The 26,923-nt window shown below is 33.7% G+C and overlaps 1 protein-coding gene across 1 annotated transcript; it reads right to left on the reverse strand.

Annotated features, from left to right (window-relative positions):
- LOC148620278 (uncharacterized) lies at positions 1–24,838 on the reverse strand. The gene is made up of 7 exons (XM_088577088.1): positions 24,578–24,838; positions 22,341–22,454; positions 14,476–14,554; positions 12,679–12,843; positions 8,731–8,769; positions 7,730–7,824; positions 1–86 (listed from the first exon to the last, which is right to left on the reverse strand). Exons 1-7 carry the CDS (start codon positions 24,836–24,838, stop codon positions 36–38), a joined length of 804 nt encoding a protein of 267 aa, XP_088433214.1. The 3' UTR covers positions 1–35.
- Positions 24,839–26,923: the final 2,085 nt, after the last annotated feature.

Consider the following 26,923-nt stretch of genomic DNA (forward strand, 5'->3'; position numbering starts at 1 on the left):
GAAAGTTCAACAACTTAATTTATTTGGAATTTTTGTCACACAAAAAATAAATCTTGTGCCATAGATCTTCCAACAGGAGGTCCATGCTGAAAACACAATGATGAAAATTACAGTCAAAGTAATATCTATTATCATTTTTGTAGCAATCATAATTCACTGATTGAATAAATCTACATGATGGAGATACACAATTTAATCGCTAAATGGTAAATTGCCATCATGCTGATTTGCTCATTAATATAAAGAATAAGCAAAGTACAGAACCGTTGTTTTGTGTCTATACAAAAGACATAAACAAAATTTACTCAGAAATGATATTTTGTTGAAAATGAACACAACAATTAGGAAACATTCACTATGACAGTAAATCATGTAAAATAAGCATTTATATATATTATGCTGTCATCAAAGTGCTTTCTCGTAAATTCCATTTCTACATTTGTAGTTATCTAGAACAGTGTTGTACATGTATGTTGCCACAATATTGAAGTCATCACTACAAAAAGAGTTTTAGTCTTCATGAACTCGTGGATGAATAAAACACCTACAGGGACATTTTCCTTTATCATAAATCAACATCCTGCTAAAGTATTTTAAAACCATCTTTCTGACATGTTGTTCCTCTCCCTGGTGCCATGTCTTAACATTCCAGTTAAGATATTTTGACCTCTGCTACTATATTTTTCCCCCTCCCCCTTTATGATAAATTTACGCACTGTAGTGATATTTAAACCACTAAGCTGTGATATAGTAACCCTCTGCTGCAATATTTCAGCCTCCCCCAATGATAAAGTAATCCCCCTCCTGCTACATTTTAACTTCACCCTGTGATATGCGATAGGATATTAACCCTGTTGTGATGTATATTCCCCAGCTGTAGTAATTAAATCCCCTACTCTATAAACTAAACCCCTCAAGTAATATTATTAATGCGATATTTAAACCCCCTACTCCCATGCTATGATAGTTTAGCCTCCCATGTGATAAATTAACCCCACTTGCTGCGATACTTTGACTCCCCCCCCTTTTACTGGTAATTTAACCCCCTGCTGCGATAAATCAACCCACTATGCTTTAATGTTAAACCGCTCCAATGATACTGTGCTAGCGTAACCCATATGATAGATAAACACTGTTTCTGCAATATTTCAACCCCTTCCTATGGTTAATTTACCTTCCGCTAAGTTTTTTTCACCCCTTTTTTCCTATGATAAATTAATCCCCCTGCTGCAATATATTTTAATATTTCCCTATGATAAAATAATCAACCTGGCTCTGATAAGTACCCTTCCTTCTCCTTTATAGCAGTAGAGTGTTTAAGTAGCAGTCCACCTAAGAATCATGCAGTGGGTGATTTATCGATGTCAGACATTTGAACCAAATTGACTTGCAATATGTAGGATTTAATGGAAAAACAAGAACTAATGTGAAAAAATGAAAAATGTTTTCACTGTAACCATAGCAACGACCATTCCTTAGCAACCCCCAATTTTGGGCCTAAAAACACAAAAACATCACAATTTGAATGTATTTTTTTATATTTAATGGTGGAAATTTGTCAAACTACATAATTATATTAATGAAGTATTTCTTAAGAGAAACAATTTACAATAAAGAACAAAGCAATCTGATTTCTTTAGATCTGGTTACCATAGCAACCAAAATTCTTAATTTTTGACAATTTGAAATGTACTTTGTCTTGGCCATATTGTTTTTTTTTTTTTGTCTTTTTACCAAGATATCTGATTTTTTGGTATGTAAGTAAATCACATTAAGGTATAGTGTAATGTTCAAGATAGGATAACTTTTGACCTTGACCTTTGACTCCAAGGTCAAATGACATACAAAATTTTGGCTAAATACCATACAAAATTTTGTCTGGGCTAAAATTGGTTTGTCTTTTCACTTAGACATCTGATATTTGGTATGAGATTATAAAACCTGAAGGCCAGGCATCAGATACTAGGATGATTGAAATTTGAACTTGACTTTTGACCTCATGCTCAAGTAACATACCAAAGTTTAATGCTATTCATACAAAATTTGTCCATACCATAACGCTTTTTGTCTTTTGACCTACACTTCTAATATTTAGTATGTTGGTATATACTCTCAAGGTGGAGTGTTGCGTACCAGAAAAGATGAAATTTTACCTTAACCTGTCGCCCCGTGTAGGTCCGGGTGTTAAAAGAATAGGCCTGCAGCAGCGCTAAGCTTGTCGTAAAAGGCGACTAAATAGTGCTCAGAAACCTAGCCGGGGGCTAGACGTTCTGCCCACAGAGCAACTGGGATGTGTGCCCTAGGTGGTGGAATGGGGTACCCCTGGCATGTTACATGCTTGGGTTGTCAGGCTATAATACGGAAAACCTGACCGCAAACCATAGTGGTGCACCGTGTTGGGAAAGAGGTCACGTTCCTCGCACGTTAAAGAACCCTACTGTGGTATTCGATAGGAGTAGGAACCTTTGCGCTCCGTCACAGGAGGCTAAATTGCCCGACCTTACCCATCCCCCCTTTTTCTGGTGGCAATCAAAATTTGTCGACCATATTATCCTTGTGTTCCATCCTTTTTTCATTTCATCATCATTTCATGTTCATTTTATCATCCATTTCATGTTCATCGTCTGAATATAGCTGAAATATTGCTGCTCGGACGTTAAACTCCAACAAACAAACAAACAAACAAACCTTGACCTGTCAACCTCATGGTCAAATAAGATACACATTTTGGCAAAATACCACCCAAAGTTTTGCCTGACATTTGATATGTGAGTATTTCGCGCAAAGGTCGAGTGTCATGTACCAAGGTGTGTGACTTTTGAACATGAACTTTGACCCTATGGTCAAATGACATACACAGTTTTGGCTTAAGTTAATGACTGATTTCATGCAAATTTTCACCTCACTGTATGTAGTAAATGTAAAGAATTACTTGCCCTTTATCACCTGATTGTGCGTAACTCCAGTAGCAGTACTAATCTTTTACATCTGTTATGGAATATGTGTTCTCTTAATTTCAAAGGAGAAGAACTCTGAGCTTAAATAATTATACCCCACGCAAAACACTCTACTGCTATAGATTAGCCCCTTGTTATGATGGTTTAACCTCCCTGCTGTGATGAATTAACCACCTGCTGTGAAGTTGTAACCCAAGTGCTGCAGTACATTAACAACCCGGCTGCGATATTTTGACTTCCCCTTATGAACAATAACCCCCCACCCCCTCCCCGGATAGAATGTTTTATCTCTCTATAATAGATAAATCCCCTGCTGAGATATTTTAACATCTTTTTTACACGTGAAAAAGGCATATTTCCGATAAAAAGGGGTTGTCAACCCCCTGCACCCCATCTTGATCCGCCACTGCTTTGTAACCTCCTCCTATAATGGAATAAACACCTGCTGTGATATTGTTACGCCCCTGCTGCGATATTTTGACTTCCGCACACGATAAATTAACCACATCTGCTGCTAAATTTTAGTTACATCCTTTTCATGATACATTAAGTCCCTGCTTATCCCCTGAAATTGTATTCCCCTTGCTGTGATGATTTAACCCTCCCTATGATACATTAACCCACCTGATGTTATATTTTGACTCTCCTGGTGATAAATTACCCCTTTGCGATATTTGAAACCCCTCATGATGACAAACCCGCTTCTGATACAAATATTAACTCCCCTGGTGTGTTATTTTAACCTTCCCGGTGCTATAAATTTACCCCACTGCTATATTTAAACCTCCCTCCTATGGTATATAAACCCCCTGATGTAATATTTCTGCCTCCCCTATTAGAAATTTAATCCTGTTGTACATAATTTAGCCCCTTTTCGTCTACATTTTGTATTTTATCACCTCCCTATGATAAACAAAACCCTCTGCTTTGATATTTTGACGCTTCGGCTGCAATAAGTATATACTCTCTTGCTGGGATATTGTTACGCCCAGTTGCGATGTGTTAATCTCCCTGTATGATAAAAACCCCACTGTTGCAATTTTTTAAGCACCTCTTGTGCTCCCTGCTGCGATATGTTACAAAATGTAACTTTCCGCTATGATAAATCAACTCCGTTTGCATCGATGTTTTACCCCCTTCTTCACATATGTATGCTCACCCAAGCTGCGACATATTAACCCCATATTGTGATGTTGTAACCCCTTTTGCTGCGATGTAACCTCTGAGTGATTGAAGTATCATAAGTGCGGATATGTAAAAATTATCCCGGGGTTAATACTAGTACTTCGTGGAGGTAAAATGAACACATGATACCAGATTAACAAGTAAGTGGGTGTTTCATGCAAACCGCATAATTCACACCGTAACTTTATTTTATTTATGTGCTATATGTATCAAGTGTAGCACAAACATTCCATCCCATATGCATTTTACCACTGTTCCCGTATACTTTGAATGGTGGGCATTACCTTATAATTCTGAAAAATGTACCGGTACGTTTTAAATACGTCTAATACAGAGATGTATAATTGTGCCACATTTTGTTAAAATTACTTAAAAGTTTTTTTTTCCTGAATACATGTATATATACTTGTTTGTTTCTTGTATAGTTCTGGGGCTTGTTTAACAAAGGTGTCTTGGGACTAAGATATGTCTTAGGTTGGTAATAGGATATATAGTTGTTCTTCATTAGTAAGTCTTTTATTGAAAATGATTAATTCATTATTGATTTCTGCCCCAACTTTTGGATATCTAAAATGATCATCTTTAGATAAAATGTAGATTTAAGATTTCCTTAATAAGAACTTTTTAACTTTATTTCAACGCCCAGACACTACATGATGACATAACAAAACATATATACATAACGAAAACAAATATGGTTAATGTCTTATTCCTAATTAAACCTCGTAGGCAGATCATTAGAAGAACAGAACAACAGTTTAATTCCTTCCAAAATATTAGTTTTTGTGGCAATTGTGGTAGTGTTTTATAACTAAATGAAGAAGACGTTTTTCTCTCTCGACCGCATCTTAAAGAATCTGAAATCTCGTTGAAATTTAGACTACTTGTTATACTCCTCCTACAACGTTAACATAAGAGGTTGGAATTCCGTTCCTCCATACCTCAACCTCTTTCTTCCGAGCGCAATATTGCATAACGCTCGTTCCGGCGTTCTTTGAGACCCATGCCAAGACAAACCGCTTCAAAATCCAACTTAAAACCCTGCCGAGATAATAGATACATTAATGACCACATCTGTACTATCACGTTACCAAAGATAATCAGTGCCCGTAGGGGGCAGACCAAACAATTTTTGGGGGTATTTCTTGGCTTGGAGAAATGTTCGAGAGACTGAATACTTGTAATAATAATAAGAAGAAGATGAAACCGACAAAAACGAAGATGTTTTCCCATTTCGTTTTGTGAACATAATAATAACATAAAAACTACCGACAACATTTGCACTTTGTTTGTGGTGATAAATAGATAAATAGATAAATAAAACCTCGACTTGCGTACCTCGGAATACCATTCTATACATAGTATGAATACCCGTCAAGTTCGATGGATCAGTATGTCAATAAATAAGGGTGCTGGTCTCTTGGGACGATTTTGCTATGCATATCTAGGGCCCAGGAGGTCTGCCCAGCGCTTGTTCTATTCCCTACTTGTAGGTTTTCTTTAAGAAATAAAATCAAGTCTTTACGATCTTTTTCCTATATTTTACGATTTTTTAGGCTATTTTTCTGAATAATTTTCATCGTCCGACAACAGCCACAGTAAACCGTGGCTTTTGTGTAAATTTAAATAAGGTCGTTGGAAAGGCCTTTTAATTGGCTATTGTTATGTTCAGTGAAACCTGTCTGAACCGAACCCTGAATTATCCAAAAACCTGTCTTAACCAGATACTTTTTGAAGTCCCTTTGTGTCAACTTTAATGTATTTTAACCTGAGTAAACTGAACTCCTGTCTAAACCGAACATCCGAAAGGGATCCGGTTTAGACAGGTTTAGTTGTATATGTATATTTGTATATTCACAACTGTAATATAGCCAGATTACATTTCTTAATTATCATTATTTTTCATTATTTTATTTAATTATAACGGTTGTAAATATATAACAATCTGAGACCGTCGTTTAAAATTAAAAAAAAAGTAAATACAAAATGAAGAAAACGTTTCTTATGTGCGAATTTCTTAAGTCTATACCGGGCAGAATTAGAGTTAATTATTTGCCATTTAAGACGTTTTATATAGTTTTTTTTTTTTTACCATAACACGGCAGAAGGTGACTAAACGGAAGAATGACCTACCTGATAAGAAAATTCAGCAATCCTGGAAATCCTTTGTAAAAGCAGTTAAAATGAATTTCATATTGGGTTGTTAGCTTTTTGAGTGTGTAATTCCGGTTGATAAAATTACGGATTTTAAAATTTGCGAAACGAACATATCAAATTAACCAAAGAATTGCCTTTACCAACATTAAGTTCGTTTTGTCAAAAAAATATTGCATTCCGTAAAATAAGTGACCTAATTCAAAATGGCTGGTCATTTTGACAACTGTCTTCATTACAAATGTTTTCTAGGTATTTAACAATTTAACAAATATATAGGATTTTTATCGCTCGATTTCCGTTAAGTTAAATTTCTTTTATGTAAATAAAAGACTTACAATATTTTAAAACACGTGTTCAGGTAATTCACATTGGCGGTGGCTTCCAACATGTCAGATGCTAGAAGTTAGGATGGCACCAAGTCAGAAAATAGCTTGCCATACAACCTCTAGCATTGCTGGAGTACTTATTATACTAATCTTAAAATGTGTTGAAAAAAAATATGAATCATTATGTATGTATACATGTTGTATCCCGGTATTTAAGGACGAAACAAGGTCGCGCGTTTTTTTTCTCCACGTGAGAAGCCAACGTCTTTTAAATTGGTCAGTTGTTAACCTTTTGTATTGAATTTATTGCTTCGCTTCCAGATTTGTTGTGATATACACGACATTTTAAATGAATCAATTACATACTTGCAATCAGAAACTTCGACTCAAAAATAGTGATTTTTAACATGGCATTTTATTGGTCAATCGCTGAACATGGAGGTCGAGACAGAAACGATTTAACGATTCCGATCCGATTCAAATTATATTTTCATATTGATAGTTTCATTTATTTTAACTAGACTGGATACATTACTGTTCATCTACATTACATATACAATTCATCCCTTTCTTCAAAGTTATAGTTTATATAATGATGTAAATAACACCTTATGACCAGCACAAGACTATAAAGATGGTCTTAAGATAGCTTTGTTTTGCAACTTAAGCTTCGTCGTAAGATGGTCATATGGCTATCCTAATCAATGTCCTAAGATATATATGGCATTAAACAATTTTTAAACGACCGTATAAAGGTATAATGTTGTCGTCGTCTTTACGTCCGTTATCTTTTATTGCTTTACTTATGATAACTTGTCCGATCTTTTTGAAATGTCAACACGTTTTTCCTAGGGACATGTTGTGTCCGTATTGAAATATAAGTTCACATGCTTATATCAAGTGTGTCAAAAACTACTTTTATGTCCTCACTTGCCCAAAGTGAACATAGTTCGACATGCTGCTGTCGTATCATGCAAACTCTTTATCAACATATACTGGACATTATATATCGAAATGTGTTACACATGCAATATCAACCCGAGACCCCTATGTCATCCAGACTACCATCATGCATTTATGATACATGTTATCAGTTTTACTTACCTCATGGTTGCCATGGCATTCTATTGGTATCTTAAAAACGTCATTTGGCACAGTGGTTCTAAAATCCGTGAACATATAGTTCATCTCTGAAATAACTGAGGCAAGAAAAATTTTTAACTAATTTTGTATAAATAATTAAGAAAATACATTAATACAAACCCCGATTGACCATAAATCAATTCTTTGTTTAAATGGTACCGGTGGGGTCAGTTAAGAAATTTAATATGTCGTTTTAGAAAAAAAAACCGGGGTACAGTATTAAAGGTCATTAATGATGGAAGATCAAACTCAATATATGGGACAATTCATTTATTGCTAGTTGTCTTTATTAGATAAGTACATTTTTAACACCTACATGTACGTTTTAATGTTGTACGTATTTTTTTTATCTGGACTATAATTGAAACTGTTTTATTCTAGTTTTGTAGTTTTGATCAGATTGAGATTCTAATTTAGGATTAAAAGTTGTATTTGAAAAGAGAGAAGAAACATGAAAAAGGGGGCAATACATAGCTTTTTAAGACTATATCATATATTTTTCCAATTCCATGAACTTGATGGTTATATAAGATTGAGATCTCTATGATACGCTCCTTTAACTGCCTATAATTAGCTTACTTATTATAATAGTCAGATCAAAAATAAAGCAGATATGAAACCTTAATAATAAACAACGAATTCAACTTTAAATTTTATGATTAACCTGAATTTGTTTTAGCATTAATTTTTACATTTTTTAGTATGTTTTTTTGTTTAAGTTACGTTAAAGCTATTGGTATGAGTTTTTCAGGATTTATTTTACAGTTCTGTAGTGGTTATTTGTGGGATTTTGAAGAAGTTCCTTGTACAAGTTTCTTGTGATCTTCTAATTTCTATACGGTTTATTTCAAGTTATTATCTTATTTGCTTGCGAAATTTTTCACATGAAACTCAAACAGAAAATCATAAGTTTTGAGTTATTACATGATCTTTTCTTGTTTGGGTAATATTCATCAACCTACCATGTATGCAGAAAACTGTAAAATTCTTAATCAACTGACCTCAAAAAGATAAAAAAGCTATATTCAAATTTATGAAATAATACAATAACTGCTGTTAGGGGATCGAAAACCAATATTTTATATTCGATTAGTTTCACATACATGCATCTAGCGTAAGCGAGGTATAAACTAAGAATACTAGGTTCTTACACAAGTCTTTATTGAAGATCTGGAATTTCTTTCACGCGTGAGAGAAACTTCGTCTTATGACGAATTGAGCGCAGCGGAACGAGTGAAAAGACGACGAATTTCTCACACAAGTGGAAGAAACAGCAGAACTTCAATAGATGACGAATGTAAGAACGTATTTCTTCCGTTTTATAACAAAAAACTGTGGAATAACAAAAAGGTCAGTGAGCAATTTGCATAAAATATGTGTTATATTACTGGGCATATCGGATAAAATAATGTATGAACTGTATATAACTTCACATCGGAATCGCTTTTTCAGTGTACATTTTTAATGTAGGTGTATATACGTTTGTTCTCCCTTTCCTGGCTCCCCTAACTTCACAGTTATATTTAGTTAGGCATGCACAAGTCACATGAACTATGCATGATGTCACGGAATTTTTTAGGCTGAGGCAGTTGGACCCCAAACAAATTTAAATGAATTTCACTTGATGGAGTGTAGCTTTCCAAACTTCAAACTTATTGAACTTCTATAGCCATTTTACTATTATTTTGTGCGTCTATTCATAGCATGTGTTAGTAAATCACGTAGTATTTTTATTATAACACACGAACTATGCCTCCGAAGGCAAGCAACAGGGGTCGCAATGCGCATCGTATTTATCGTGTAATTTACCATAAAATTGGACTGCTGATCAGCTTAGTACTGAACTTTCAAACTTGTAATAAGTTTCCTGGGAACGCGCACCGATCCCACTTGGTTTCATTGTATAAATCATATGGTCATACACGGGAGGTAAATTATTATTTATATTATGCTTTTTATTTAAAGATATTTAATACAGGTAAATGGTTGATATTGTTGTATCAAATAAACAAAAATGCATATATGATAAGGCAAAAACCTTTTGATTATCGGGGGGAGAGGAGGGGCTATGGGTTTTTTTTCCAAAAAAGTTTTGTTTCACATTTTTCGTGAACAAAAAAAATCAATTATATGCATGTGATTCAATTTAAAAACCGAATGAAGTAATTGATTTTCGATTATTACATGTATTGGAAATAGGAACAATAGCAAATTTTTTGAATAAAGTGTCTCTGAATCGTTAAACATTCAGGTCAAAGTTTAAAATCATGCACATTCCTTTAAAATGTTTGAACCGACGCGTGCCGGTCATTCTATGGTAATTTTTTCGATAAGATGATCCTAAGACACATATTCAGTCGTCCTAAAGTTATCTGAAAATTGCGACTCGTCTTAACTTATGATGGCTTCGAGGATACGTCTTATCCCTAAGATAGTTTCGAGAAACCTACCCCTGGTTAAAAAATCCAGGGCAGGCTAGAGTCAAAAATACAAAGTAAGGTCGCAAATTATATTGGAAACACATGCAGGACACACTATCTTATTCTAGACCCCATAGAAATCAAATGGTCGCTTGCTTACAAAAACCTTTGTGCATATAACCTGGTGGAACCATAGAATCACCTTTAGATCCAAGTGAAATTTGACATTCTAAACTTAATTATTTTCGAAAGCAATTTCTTTCAAAAGGCAAGCTACACAACCGCGAAAATAAATCGTCAACAAATTTGTTTAATATGATAGAATATATCTGTGGAAGAATGCCGCGGTATTCTATGCAGACGATTTAGAAAGACAAGTGTTAGTTTGAGAGGACAAAGAAAATATGCAAAAAAGGTTATGAAAATTGCGTAAAATGTAAAAAAATGCAATTGGTGCATAGTGATTAAGTTTGATTAACGTTGCAAGGTTTACGACTGATACATATACATGCACAAGTATTGTTGAGTTAATATTCTCAAAAAGAAAACTGCTGTCCATAATGTTCGAGTTTATGAAAAGACGCCAGAAGCTTTTGTGTTTAGAAGCTACATGCATAATGTTTTCGTCTAGTGTAAGTGTTAAAGATTTAAGACATTTCGAAATAAAAGTTATGCTCTCATTTGCTTAGTTAAGAACATCAACAAATCATTAAATGAATACTAATTGGTCATTGGTACGTGTTTTTTTGTTATCTGCTGTAATGTCTTGACGGAAACTAAGCTTGTTATCAATGTAACTATTTTTCTGCCTTGGTGTAATTGTTGCACCAACTGTAACATACACCTTGTTTGTATTTTCTGTATAACATTGTATTTCTGTCAGTTGGGAATTGTTTAGGTGCATGTGTCGAACTGGTGTATCCAATTCGTTGTGCTATCCAATAAATGATATGTAGATATTTGGTACTTTGAGAAATTGTTTTATTCGCCCATGTCTTGCTATTCTTCTAACTCTGTGGGTGAATAGTCGAGTTAATAGTAGTAATATATCAAGTTCTACTAATGTATTGAACCTAGAATCCTATCGGTTCTCATTGTCTTATCACAAACCATAGATTTCGTTGTTGTTTTGGTTTGGTTTTTTTTTTGTTTCAGTTTTTGCAGCTACAAATCCAAGTATTTGAGGTACTGAATAGCCAGCTCATATGTGATGCATTAAGGTAGAATGTTGCTGCAGCAGTTTTGGTAACAGTCGATGTTAATAAGATATATATAGTGGTAAGTGTGTAATTTGTATAGGTTGAATAGTTTATCATCCACTCTTTCCGTAAGGAAGAGAATACAAGCCGGTCTACAAGTAGGTCGTCAACTGACGAATGCAAGGTGTACTAAAGCGCGATTTTGTAAGGTATAGACGACATAAACAAAGATAATATGTATATTATGGTTTGTTTGGTTGCAATTAGTAAACAATTACAAGTATTTTCGGTGTGCCATCGTTGTCTGTTAATAGAAATCTTTTATCCCACTCAATCTACACTTAAATGGAAAGCATCAGGAGATTGCTAAACACATGCGTTTAGTACAATTTTACTTGCGCAAACCTCAATATGCTTACGTGAATGTAACATTGAAAATTCGGAGATAACTCTGAAATAGCTGACATACATGAAGCAATAAATGTAGAGATTATAACATAGACTGCTTTATCAGCAGGAGGTCATGTTAAAATGCATCAGCCCTGACATCCCTCCAGCTCGAAGGGTTATAGCAAGGGGCTAATAAGCATATGATATTCTATATAAGAGTAATCAAGGTAACCAAGATTCTAGCGAAAATCAAAAGAATGTAATCCAGGGACAAAGACCGGACATGGAAAACAGACAAACACAACAAAGAACAAAGAATATGGGCCCATATTCTTTAAGTTTTCAAATACTGGTTATCCCTGTGATAATTCGCTGAACAAGATATTTAAAAAAAAAAACACCAACCCATCACCCCCTTATTGTAATAATCCGTAACTGATTTATTCACAATCATGATGTTGATTCTTCCTAATTCGTCGAATGATATTCATTCTTTTCCTTACCGGTATATCACAGCTTGAGCGAAATATTAACACCCCGTACTGTTCAACCAATATTTTTTGTTAGCTCATTTCATATCAGTGAGGAATAAGCTATTCCAAATGGCTAAAACATTGTCATGTGATATTCATTGATATGCGTGCAAATGTCAGGAGGGCATAAATACATGATAATGCCCGGGCTATTTCACACGATAATGCCCTCTTTAGATTCGTCAACGAAATTAACACAGTAGCATATGTTGAGGACATTAACGATAAATTGACTGCATGCCATTGGGAAATGATACTGGCTTTAACATTGATGATGCCATCGTTTGCAGCTCGGGGCATTTTCAATGTTTCAGGCCATATTATTGTCCCGTTGCCTCTAAATAAGCAACTTTTATATAACTACTTACCGTTGTTAACGGTTCCAAACGTTGATTGTGAGAATGGCACACACTGGTCTTTTGTCATTGAGATTTTTACGATTAATTCTGAAGTAGGAGCTATTTTCCACGAGTTTATACTAAAACTCTTGCCTTTTTTACCAACTCTTGATTCCCCCAGATATGTGGCGTTCTCTATAATGAAAGAAACTCTGGATCTAAAAAAACTTATTCAAAACTAATTTCAATTTTCCAAAGTGTTTTGTCTAAAAAAAAACTTTGATGCTAGCAGCTCTAACGCGAAAAAAAAATTCGTTTTAATCTACGAAAATGAGCTCAATTGGGCTTTCGTTTTAATAACTTCTCTTAGTGCAAAAATGTGAAAAATTGAAGCAGCATCAACCTTTGCAGTTAGTCTGAACTACAAATGAGGACTCTCAATTCTCTATTAAGAATATACATTTCATTGTTACAGAATCCCAATGTTCATTTTTATCAATTTAGATCGAAGATCAGAATTGATATAGCAGTCGCCAGAGCCTTTAAATCTGTATTTGTGTTATTATATATTATCGTTCAGTCTCGATATATTAAGTTGCCTATTTATTTTTAGGTGCACAATAAACCATTTGATGTTAAGCTAGAAATGAAATCCTACGATATTATAAATAGTGATAAATCATAGAATTGAGGAATGCTGAGTACAATTTAGAGTAACTGTCCTCAGATATTTCACGAAGGCCCTGACGGATAAAAGGGGAGGTGGTTCCGATCAAGAAATTTGTATAAAGAAAAGGGGTTCAGGATTCATATTTTGGCAATTTTTTACGAAGGGGTAGTATAACCCCGGAAACCATCCCGATGTATCACTCACTGTATCATGTATTTTTATAACGGCTACCGCCTCGTGACATCGAAAGCCCGGAGATGACAAATAAAATGAAACTCTGCATAGACAATGGCATAGGAATTTCGATAATGCATTTCTCGGGAATTGTGTCGTTTTTTGGTCAGGTGTTATTGCTTTTTTATTAATCATTCTTAATCTATTTGACTATTTTGGTCATTTGTATGTTATTATAATATAGCTGTAGGTGCATGGCTACTGTTCCTGCAGTGGACAACATTGTTGAAATTATTTTCTAAGGCTTCATCGTTTATGGGTATGTTAATGTACGTGTCTTTGGAACTACATGTATGTATCCAGAAACTGAGTGCTTTTTCGTGACACATAGGTGTCTATGGAATAACTTGTAGTACTTGAGCTATTAAGCTTACCAACTGAGAAATGTAGCTATTTGAGAGTATCATATATCTAAGGATATAAGATTCGACCTTGAGGTCGATAAATTGAATTCCGACCTGAAAATTCAAAACTGAGAATGGCCAAATAGTAGTTTGTAGTTCAATTATGCACCGAGTATGAGAATTTCGTGTACATTCATCTAGGTGCTTCTTGTAAACCGATATCGAAACTGAATATAAACGCAAACTGGTGCACTGTTACAATGCATCGTGAATTTGGGGGGTGTGTGTGTGTGTGTGTGTGTGTGTGTGTGTGTGTGTGTGTGTGTTCGTAGTCCGAATGGGGAATTTAAAAATAAAACAAAGAGTTCAATATTAACCATTTATAATAATAAGCTTGTGTTGAGATACGTTTGAGTTCGATCCCCGTACTTTCCTTTTATTCCATATTTTTTGCAATTGACGATTTTGTTTAGGTTTAATAATACAAACGATCGGTATAAATTGATTCAGTACATAAGTAATTTGATTATAACAATTAACAATTATTGATAATGATATGAACTTTATTGGCATACGTACGTGGTATACAGTTTGCTGTCATTGGTGCTGTAATATTTACAACTATGCAATTTCCTCCAATTAAATTGTACGACTTCATCTTGAAAGAAATAAAATTGCAGCACTTATGGCTTTAAGTAATGCAAATATGTACATGCATGCACTACTTTTGTAACAGAAGATGGAAGTCTAAGCATAATATAGAAACTAAACTTAAAGGGATGGAAAAACTTGTAAACTTTCATGGATTTCGGGGATTCTCGAAAACACCCCTAGTAGTTAATTAGATATTCCTTTTTCCGTGGTGTAGACATTTGGATATTTAGATCGTTTGTAAACTTGTTCTGAAATGATGGACGTTTAGCCGACAAAGTAATCAAAGAAAATGTCATTTGACTGAAAATAATGCAGTCTCTTCAATCAGTTTCCGTTTAGTTGTAAAAGAAATATACACGAAAACTTAATATTTTTCTTGTGTTGGATGTATGGGTCTACAGTTTGCATGCCGTTATAAGTTTTACTACCTCATCGCCCGAATGAAAAAGCAATCAATATAAGAAAATTCAGACACCGTAATGTTAGGCATCCAATTTATCAAATTGATAACATGTAAGTGAAAATGTACATCTGAAGATTACAAATTGAATTACCAGTGGGGATCCAGAGGAGGGTGCAAGGGGTTGGTACTCCCTTTTTACTGGATTTTTGTTTATTTTCATATATGAAAAATTGGCAAAAAATGGCAAATAATATCCTAGCACCCCTTTTTCCGAGGAATCCCGGCTGCAACCCCTCCTTTTCGAAGGTCTGGATCCGTCCCTGATATTATGTATATATTTTTGCCTTGCATAGGCTTCATGGATTATTATTATTATAATTATTATTATTATTATTTTTTTTGCATTTTTAAATATAATACTTTTATCGTATATCAAATGAATAAAATGATCGACTTATTGCCAAAAAATAGCAAAAATATATTAGCACGAACCTATTTGCTATGGTTTTCATAAAAGACACTGAGGTAGAACTAATTTTACAAACAATGACCGCCAATAATGTCACTCCTACCCAAATCCCGAAATTGAAGTGTTTCTGATAAAATTAACAAAACAAATTGTAATAAACCCCAAGTGATGTATTGCTGTGACCCTAGCTTCAGGATTAATTTAACTAGCTTTTGAGTTGTTTTCTAGATGCATTGAACATATTTGAGGCAAAATGAAAAACAAATTTCGAATAATGCTGCACCACACATTGCCTAATTCTAACACAGAATGCGTCTGAACTTATGCACACATACAGTGCATAAATTGAAGTCACAATGAAACACACATAAACTAGCTAGGAATACATTTGGTAATTTTTATCTTCATTTTCGCGGACGAAATATCATTCTAAACATTAAAATTATTATTTTTGTTATTTTTTTTGTTTCAATATTGAAAGACTTTTGATAATTCTTAAATAAATCAAGCTGTATCTGGTATTGCCATATAGGCTTATCATTCCAGTACTAATTTAAATTTGTGTAATTGTCTAAAAAAAAGTTATGTCTTAAAGTTTTGCGTAATAGTTATGTCATCTTTGTTATTCCCTGCTGGTGTCATTCAATATAAACTCTTTATAAAAATGTGTTTCCCTTGATTCTGATGGTGCAAAGAGTCAAATTACACTATCAAAATGGTGGGTTTTTTATGCCATGTATCACCTACTGCCTGATTCTTACAGGGACTGACACTTAATAACTTATTCTGGTCAGCCCACTTTTAATTACAGGTACAAATAAACAAAGGAGGTAATCAAAGCAAGTTTCTTAAATGTGGCTAAATTTTACCAGTATTTTAGCTGCAGCTTTAAAGTTTACTACTGAGTTAAAGAAATGAATTTTATATGTTTCTACTGTGATGAAAAGACTAATGATTTCTAAATCATAGTTAAACATTACATGTCTGAACACGTCAAGGATACTTAGATCCTTTAAATGATCAAAATGGGAAATTTAAGTTCCAAACAAAGACATACATTTAAAAAATGCTTATGGTGTTACAAGTGCAACTTAATGAAGGGAAAATTTACAGGTCTATGGCACAGTCAGAAAATTAAAAGTTCATTGAGTGCTTGAATGCATACGTTTATACTGTATGTGCCCAAACTAAACACTAAAATAGTTCATGTATATTTGAATAACGTATCTCCTTTGTGTAGAAAAGAATAATTTCTATTTCATTCTGGACACCCTCCGCTGGTCTTTTTACCAGTATTGCATTCTAAAGTCGACCAGTCAAAACGTCCAAAAGTCTATAATTCAGTTGAGTGAATATATTTATAGAAGAAGGATATCAATGAACTATGACCTTGTATATATACAAACTCGGGGCCAAATACCCCTCAAAAAAAGTTCCACGTTTAATGCATTTTTTGTAATTTATTTTGATCCGTACCAGCTTGATTCAGAAAATGGGGTCCAGGAGTTGGATTCGTCTATTCGTCGGAAAATTGTGTGCCAGTTGTGGAAAAAATGAGCAATGACTCATTTAGAAATTTCCTAATTAGACTCCTTCCTTTTTATAAAATCTGGATCACCCTTTGTCGAACATTTCATTCACAAGCTGAAAATCTACTTACCAATTATATGTATCCTCCCGAAAGTGAATAGGTCACATAAACATGTGAAGCAAAACTCGAAATTGCGTATAAAAACACAGCAATCGCCCGAAAGGTCTTAGTTATAAAATATGACGAGAATATGTATGGGGTATGTGTCAAGGTGACAATAACCTCACCGGGATGAAAATTTCAGCCCAAGGCCACCCATATTGGTCTTCAATGAACGACGAGGAACCCTCATAACACAGGGCAGACTGCAGCTACCCCAAAACATCATTATGCACGGGTACAGCGAAAGAGTTGCCCCTATATACACAAGTAACATAAAAAATAAAGGTGAAAACGAAATTTTTAATAGATTTGCACTTTTTTAATTACAATTTGTTGCAAATTGAGAAAAAAAAGTCATATAACGAGAATAGGTATAGTGTTTATGTCAAACAGACAAAAACCCCAACGGAATGAAAATGGCAGCCCAAGGCCACCCTGATCGGTCTTCAATGAACGACGAGGAAATCACATACATATTTTTGACATACATGAAAAACAATATAGGTACATTGTCGAAAATTATTGTATATGATGAGGCGACGGAACGGGTAGGAAATGCGAGGCTCCGCCGAGCTATTTCCCCCGTTCCAAGCCGAATACACATATCTTCAATTATTTTCGACAATGTACCTATATCGTTTTTATCCTGTTATATCAATAGTTTTGTGCGTGTGTACATTTTTAAAATAAAATTTTAAAATGCATATCCCCTGAGGAGCCCCGATCGTTAAACCCGAAGAAAAAAATTAATACGCATGGCGCAGGACTCAGTAAACATTGAAATTCAATCCGCACCATATAATCCGTCAAAGCTGTTTGAAAAAAATAAGCAATGTAAAAAAATTATTTAATTCCAAGAGACAAATAAGTAAAATGAACAATAAATACAAATATTTTGAATGTTGTAAAGTCGATTATAAGAACATTAAAGTTTTGAATTTAGCGAGGAAGGTGGAAGCTGACTTGTTTCTGTTTGGTATATGGCAGTAGAGTTCAGGGGTGAAATTTGTGCACTAGTTTCTTTTGGATTTGAAATATTTGTTTGAGATTTTTGAAGAAGAGGAGGCAGTTGTATGGGCAGATCTATAATGTAGTGTTCCTCTGATTCATTATCTTGGGGTTTAGGCAGTAATAAATCCAAGACAATAACAGTTTCCTGGTCATTTGTCTCTTCAAGAGTTTTATCATATTGTAATTTTTAATTTCTTTAAGTGGGAACCAGTTTATGTTAAATTGTGACGGACACTCTGTCTCCGAGTCCGACATGACTGAAATGACAGGGGAAGTCGTCTGCAAACTGATAATGAATCAAATCTGAACGAGATTTGGGATTTGCCATATATATGACGGTGAAAAAAAATACAAAAAAAAATCATTATTTGGTTTACATAAAATCTTTTATTTCATTCAGGTGAAAACGAAACAAAACAGCAAAAAAAAAAGATTAATTGGACAAGCAATCGCAATTTGTTTATATCGTATCTATGGTGGCGGCCATGATTAATTTACGCATACCAGAAAAAAGTAGTTCCACTGATCACGTGAGTAGGAGGAGCCAGAAAGTCGATAATCTGCTAATGTACGGATACAGCAAAAAAAAACCGTATACCTTTATTCGTTTAACAAATAACCTCATTGCAGGGTAAAAATGTAAGCTTACGCTTTGGATTGATAACACTTTGCTGTGATAAGGATTGGATGCCTTGTATCATAAGAAAATGTCTTTTATTTTTCGGACTTGGTCCAGGTATACAACATTTTACTGTCTAATAAATAATGTTGTAATAACAAGATAAAGAACTAGAACAAACGTGATACAAAGAACTAATGTCGAATGACCAGAGTTAACTTAGAACATACAGTATGTTTAAAAATGAGTATGGTTAAGAGAAATATGTAGACATAAATATGCCAGGTAGTTGTAGACATGCAAATGCTAAATTTAGATGTTGCGTTGCACCCATAAAAATGGAAACTGGTAAATACGAGGGTTTAGCAGTGGAGAATAGAGTGTGTTTTTATGATGAATGATTGATTGACAGTTGGGGTTTAACGCCCGAGCAGCAATATTTCAGCTATATCCCGACAATGAACATGAAATGGATGATAAAATGAACATAAAATGACGATGAATTAAAAAATGGGATTGGGCACAAGTACAACAGAGTTGTACGCCCTTTACATGCCATATTACGTAATTAGCTATTTGATCGAGCTTGTTGTTTTAATGCTGATTTCATGAATTTATAATATGACGATTTTTTTTTTAAATATCTGCCATGATATTTTAATTCATAGAATGAATGAGTTATATAAATAGTGTAGGTAATTATGATGTATATACTAGTCTCTCATAACTCTTTAAAGAGTGGCTCTCGATTATAAAGAAAATAACTATATTGACCTGAAATAAAAACAATATACAGATGAGGCTTAGAATCGGTGTAAAACGCGAGGCTCGCCGAGCGTTTTTTTTTTCCCCGATTCGTGCCAAATTTGTAAATTGTTTTTATTTCTAGTCAATATACAGTTATTTTCTTTATAGATCTACTGCAATCCTTATAATTTTTTTTAATCAAGATATATTTTATACGATGTGTTTTTTACATTTCCTCCCTACTTGTGGTCCCGAAAGTGACGCTACGATAAACAGATAGGGAAGTAGACGGGGCCTACATGTAAGTGTTAAATACTGTCAGTGACCGTATATTATGGAACGCCTAAACTGTCTGATGAAATACACATTTGTTTATGTGTTGTCAACTTTATATTACTTGCTGTGGTTTTATAATTACATGTGCTCATTTTCTATTTACGTTATGTAAGAACATCTTTACATTATGTTGTTTTGTCTTTACGTTCTGCCATTTCGTGTTTACGTTCGGTCATTTCGTCTTTACGTTCTGTCGTTTTATGATTACGTTATGTGGATTTATCTTTACGTGCAGTGGTTTTCTTATAACGTGAGGTCGTTTCATCTTTACGTTATGTCGACCTCTAAATACTTTATGTGCATTTTCTTTTCTTTACGTGATGTGGTTTCTTCTTTATGTTGATGTGGACAAAAATTTCATGATGACGTGTGACCCCGGAAATTTGCGATCCGGTGTAAACTTCAAATCAGTCCGTAAAAGGCAAAATAGACGTCACAACGCCGATTAGAGAAATACACTTGGATAGTCTATCCAGTTACCCTAGAGTATTTATTCTATAGTAAAAAATAGCTTTTTTGTTATTTACGTTCAATATTATCACAGTTGATACACCTCGGACTCTGTTGTGACTTGTGGCGATTTTCGTAGTCAGAATTTACAAAACCAAAAGAAAAAATAATAATAATAATAAAAAAATGCAAAAATGGGAATTTCAATATTCCCGTAAAAAGTCGCATAACTTTGCGATCGACTCTACAAGACATTACTCGACTAAAAAGTCTCAAATTTTGAATCATTCGATAGAAATTAAAGTTCCTGAATTAATAAACTACCATTAACTGATTTTCAAGAAGGATTTTTTTTTTAAAGTTTTAAAATTTAACCCCTTCCCTGAAAAAAAAACTGGTCACAGTATCAAGCATAATTCTCATTCACAGGATACCGACACTGTGAAACTCATATTTTAGGCATTCACAATTTAAAAGATAATTATTTGCCCAAAATATCAGAACAATTCAGGCGTGTGATTTTTTATAGGGTTACAATTACTATAAAATCGTAAATGTAGAATTTACAGAATTTCAGAATTTCTTCTACATCACCCGTTATTATCTTTTTTCAGAATACCGTAGTTTAAACAAGCTTTTGTGTGATACAGTAGATTTGTATACAAATCGGCCAGGTAATTAATATTTGAACTTTTCCAAGTAAAGTTGGTGCAAAAATTACCACCCCTACCCATGAAAAAAAACTCAACATGAACCAAAATGTTAATTTTTAACATATAAACGACGTACATTGGGCATGTGGCGGGCGATTGCTTTCATTATCGATGCATCCAACATATTAGCTCATTTCAAGAGCGTAGGCAACAATAATGTTTTTTTTCATAAAAAGGGAATATTCATAAAGAAATTCAAACGCCTGAATTGATCAGATATGTTGAATAAATCATTATCTTGATTATGAATGCCTGAAATATGAGTTTCACGGTGTCGGTATGCTGTGAATGAAAATTGTGTTTGATACTGAGACCAGTTTTCTAGGGGTAGGGGTAATATTTTATTTTTTTTTTTTAATTCTTTCTTGAAAATTAGTTTTGGTGGCTTATTAATAAATTTAGTCACGCAATAACTTGTAGAGTCGAATTTATGCAAATTTTCGCGGGAGTCGAAATTCCCATGTTTTTGGAATTAAAAAAATATATTCTGACTACGAAAATCGCCACAAGTCATCAACAGAGTCCCAGGTGTATTAATTGTGATGATATTGAACGTAAATAACAAATAAGCTAATTTTTACTATAGAATAAATACTCTAGGGTGACTGGATAGACTACCCAAGTGTATTTCGTTCAGCATTTTTCTAATAGGCGTTGTGACGTCTATTTTGCCTTTTACGGACTGATTTGAAGTTTACACCAGATCGAAAAGTTCCGGGGTCACACGTCATCATGAAATTTTTGTCCACATCACGTAAAGAAGAAATCACTGCACGTAAAGAAAAGAAAATGCACATAAAGTATTTAGAGATCGATATAACGTAAATTTAAGATGAAACGACCTCACGTTATAAAAAAACCACTGCACGTAAAGATAAATCCACATAACGTAAATATATGTTGACATAACATAATCATAAAACGACAGAACGTAAAGACAAAATTACAGAACGTAAAGACGAAATGACAGAACATAAAGACGAAATGTCAGAACGTAAAAACAAAACGACATAATGTAAAGATGTTCTTACATAACGTAAATAGAAAATGAGCACATGTAATTATAAAACCACAGCAAGTAATATAAAGTTGACAACACATAAACAAATGTGTATCTCATCAGACAGTTTAGGCGTTCCATAGAATAAAACCAATAAATATACAGTCAGGACATTTTGGTCGCTCAAATAGAACGATTGCAGTATAAATGTATTCATATTATTTTACTGTATATTGGTGTTTGAGAGAGTCTAAATTTAACTATTTGTCTGTCGTAAATGTCTGTGAAACATTTTTTATGATTTCATTAAAAAAAACAGACACTTTTAGAAAACTGTAATTAAACTCACTGTATTATAGTTATTGATTACTGTAATCCTCTTGATTGTTCCATCCAGCTCGGGTACATCTCGATTGGTTCGTAGCATTTTGTTGTCAAAGTCATAATAAATTGTAGCTGTTTGCTAGAAGAAAATGTTTATAAGATATTATAAATTAGGATATCGCGGTTACTAAAGGGAAATTATTTACTTTCCAATTACAGCAGGATTAATCCTACTATTTCCAACTTCTACTACAACAGATCAGAATCCTAATAAGAATGAGAACCCTTGATTCCAGTTTCTATTGTAGAATACTCATGTTCTTGTATTGTTAATTTCATTCAAAAGCATGGACCACTTCGTAAATAAAGGTCCAGCATACTCCCCTTTCCAACATAGAAAAGGATTTGTAGACCTATAAGTATTCAGTATTAATGAATTATATTGAGTACACATTTCTGCTATAAGCTAGATCAGTATCTTAATTAAAATCATAAAAACACAGCTTCAGAAAATACCAGAAAATGCAAGATACCATTAAATTTTGCTGGCTTTCACATTGTTAATGACTTGTATAGTTTTTTACATTTGAAAAGAATGTTGCAAATCCGATAGTAGCCCCTAAAATGAACAAAAAAACGTTAAAAACTAAGATCAAAGTAACAAACAAAAAATCAAACATTCTGTAAAAGTTCTCCACTTAAAACTTCAAACTTCATTCTTCTTTTTAATATTTCTTCTTCTGGGACAAAATTGTGTCAGTCTTAATAATCCTTTTCGTGGAATATACGGTTTGTTGTTTCAAATATTAACATCTTTTCAAATCGGCTGCTGATTTCTGATAATATTAGTAACAAAAAGTAAAAAAAATATCGTTTAACCGTTCGTTCGTTGACTTACCTTAGATTTCAATGTACACAAACTAATGAAAATGGTAGTTGAGTAAGCTTAGTAAGTTTATTTATGAAATCTAGAGACCAAACTCATAAAGAGGCCCACATTTCATATATAAAGCTGAAAATTAACATCAAGGTGAGCAATTGATGATTCTTCAATTTCAGTCTGGGAACTGTTTAACAAAGCTATCGTAGGACTAGGACATGTCGAAATAAATAGAAGTATTTTCCTATATCATTCCGTGGGCCACATACATCCTAGTTGGCTCCTGTTTGCCAAACTGCAATTAGTGCAAAGTATGATAATTTAAAATCAAAGTATAACACTGACATGGGTTTAGGGATTTTTTAAAAGTTTCTTATTTTAAACCATTATTGAACTAATAACATTTTTAATGCCTTGATGCAGTTGAAATGAAGGGAAAAAAGACAACCTCTGCTCCGAAAGAAAATAGTAATTTCAACAAGAAAACAAAATGTTTTAATTATCTTAAAATGGTATAACTCGAAAAAGTAAACAAAAACAAGATTGTAACGTATCAATAATATTGACGAATTTTAAATAATAGTAATTTGCTTTTTTCTGGTATTGACTTGGAACTTCGAATAATTGCTTTAGATCGATGAGAAAATAATATTCATCACTCAAATCATAAGCCGTACATAAGGTGCAAGATCTGTTTCCTGCGATATGTCTTCTTCTTCCACTTTCTACTGTGAGTTTGTGATTGACCTATACTCTGAACTTCATAAGCGTAAATACGTCTGTGCATACCTAGACTTACAACTTATCGAAACGCATTACTGTACTTCTACTGAAAAATGTAGCACTGAAACAATACTGTAAAACACAGTCCTAGAAACCTACTGAAACATACAGTGTTGGAAATGTAAGTCTGTATAACACAGTAATTAAGCCCATACGGTTTCATTGTAAGAACGAACAATGATATATATGTACCTAGCATCACCATACACATAGGTCTCACGACGAGTGATATTATTTTTTGAGCAATGAAAGAGCAATGAAAGAGCAAAAAAATTGTTTTAAATTTGTTAAATTAAAGTTTATCCAAACGGAGTCCCCGATTTCGTTGAAATCTAAGAAAATTATGGACTTTGCCTAGAAATACCTTTACCAGTCTGTTGCCGTATGTATCAAGTCGAACTGTGCATTTGCCTCACAGTGTGTCTTACCAGTCAGTGCAAATGTCAGAACCAAAATAAAAAATGTTCAAATGCATTATACAAATACGTGTAATCATGAATCCTTATTTATTGTACGGTATTCTGTGTCAGGTTTATGTGAAACAAAATACAATTGAGGTAAAAAATTTAAACTTGAATAAATGTTCAAATATGACCTACATCTACTGGTGTTGGTGTGTTGGTTTTTGGATCCAGGTATCCTCCAAGCTCTATCAAATATGCTGTAAATTTGGTACTTGTGCAGCATGGGTCATTACAGAGAGCTAACGGTAACAATAGAATAACAATAAACCTAATCATTGCTGTGTCTCGACAACCAGATGTGTCAGGTTTTATCCTAATCTTATCATGACGCAACAGACATTTTGCACTGCATACCTGAAGACAATACCTTTGATTGTGTCGTGTACTATATGACATTGTTAAACCGGAATCTTAAGATTTTGCATTTACAGTATGAATGCTTGATTCCAGGACGAATGAAACTATTAATAAACTTAAGGGAATACTCAAAATGGAAAAAAAAACATGCATAGCTCAACTGAAATTAATCCTTTTAAGTGCAAAGGGTTTGGGGATCATCCCTGAAGAGGTAAAATCAGTTTTTGTTGCTGGACTAACCAAAAAAGGCATCTCCACTTTTTACTGAAACATTCTTACGAATTACATACGAACAAAAACGTTTCAATATAAAAAGAAAACAACCAACGAATATTTGAAAAAAACTGTGTGTAATGCTGTAACTTTATACCCCACTACCCTATTTCATAACATGCATCTTTTGAACTCTGATTTGACTTACATGTATATCCAAGTTTAAAATATGTAATGCATATTCTGTGATAGTTTCTTAAAATTCCGTTCTGTTGTGTAGAAGATATAACAGATAAGAGATGGGTACCCCCGTGTCCCCAAATGCATAAATGACAAAGTTAAAAAATCTTCAAATTTACTCAAATCAAAATCTTAGATAGAAGGTGCACATTAGTAAAATGTTATAATTATGTGAATGGTTCATCTTTTTCCATTCAGTAGTGTAGAAGAAATAGCGGTAACCCTGTCCAAATATTCATAAATGACAAATTCATATTTTGCTGCCTGAAACCTTTTAAATGATTTGAATAATAACCAAACTACAGAAGGGGATTCATAATGAGGATATATGAAATTTTCATATAATTCCATTCAATGTAGAAGAATCGAAAAGCTTCGTCGAGCACAGCAAGATACGATCCTGAACAGTCGGGGCAGGTGTGGGCACAATATAAGTTTTTGACACACTTAATCATAAGGAATTACAATTTATTGTGGACAAAACAAATGGATTCAATTAAAAATTGGAAAAAAATTGTCCATTATCTCATAGACCAAATTTTGCAATATGGCTGTGACTTCATCAACCTTTGTGAATGATTTACTCCTTGAGTTTTGATATTGAAATTATAAATTATAATATTATGTCTGTTATATTTTTCTGGTCTATTTGGAATAACCTCAATGCCCGTGAATTTGAAATAACTTGCGTTGCAGGTTATTTAGTGTGCACAACGTGATTGAGGTTATTTCTTCGAAGACCGAAAAAATATAACAGTCATCCATAATGATTATATTTCAATATTAAAATTCATAGACCAAAAAAATATAACAGTCATTCTTTAAATAATTAAAATCGGGAAAAAAGCAAACACTCTACATGGGTTTTAATGAAACAATATTAAAATTAAATGTGAACCTTCCTTTAGTGGTAAGTAAAATCATATAAAAATTTCAGAACATTTGGTCAACCACAACAAGTTGTCGCACGGAGATGAAGTGTCTCCAGACGACGACGCCGTAACATTGTACGACCGCATTTTTTTTGGATGGGTACCACGTGTCTCCGTATTCATAAATGACTAAGTCCGAGTTTTGATATGTTTAAGCCTTTAAATTGATTTGGATCAGCATCTTAAATAGGAGGTGCACATTGAGAAAATGTAATGAAGATTATGTTCAAGTTTAATTAAGTTCCATTCAGAGTGAAGGGGGAAGTAACGGATAATAGATGGGTATACCTCTGAGTAACGGTAGGAGGTCTGAACGGGGGGTGAGCAGGAGTGAACGGAAAAAAATGAAAACGTTACTCTAGAGGGTCACAACTTTAATTGACAGCTATGTGTGTGACCGCCCGTCTTGGTGGTTTCCAGATTACAACTTCGAACGGCTTAAAGGGTCCTTTTTTCGAACTCCAAATAGATCAATTTTGTTTTTAACACAGTTCCATATGTATTTTTCGGTTGTTTTTAAAATCATTTGTCAATCCTTTTTGTGATTTCAAAAATCATGCCTTAAAATTGATAACAGAGTAAAGATTTTTTTGAAACTTAGTACAAATGTACCAAATGATGATTAGTAAATCGAAAAAAGAAAGGGCTTGGCGCACCAAGGGATATTTCCCAAAGATTTCGACCACAAGTGGGGCCAATTTCCAATTTTTTTCTTCAAAACTGCCTAGGATTTTTTTTA

The sequence above is a fragment of the Perna viridis genome, chromosome 4, assembly GCF_037379345.1.
Source record: "Perna viridis isolate PV_CMFRI_1.1 ecotype Kerala chromosome 4, ASM3737934v1, whole genome shotgun sequence".
Lineage (NCBI taxonomy): Eukaryota > Metazoa > Mollusca > Bivalvia > Mytilida > Mytilidae > Perna > Perna viridis.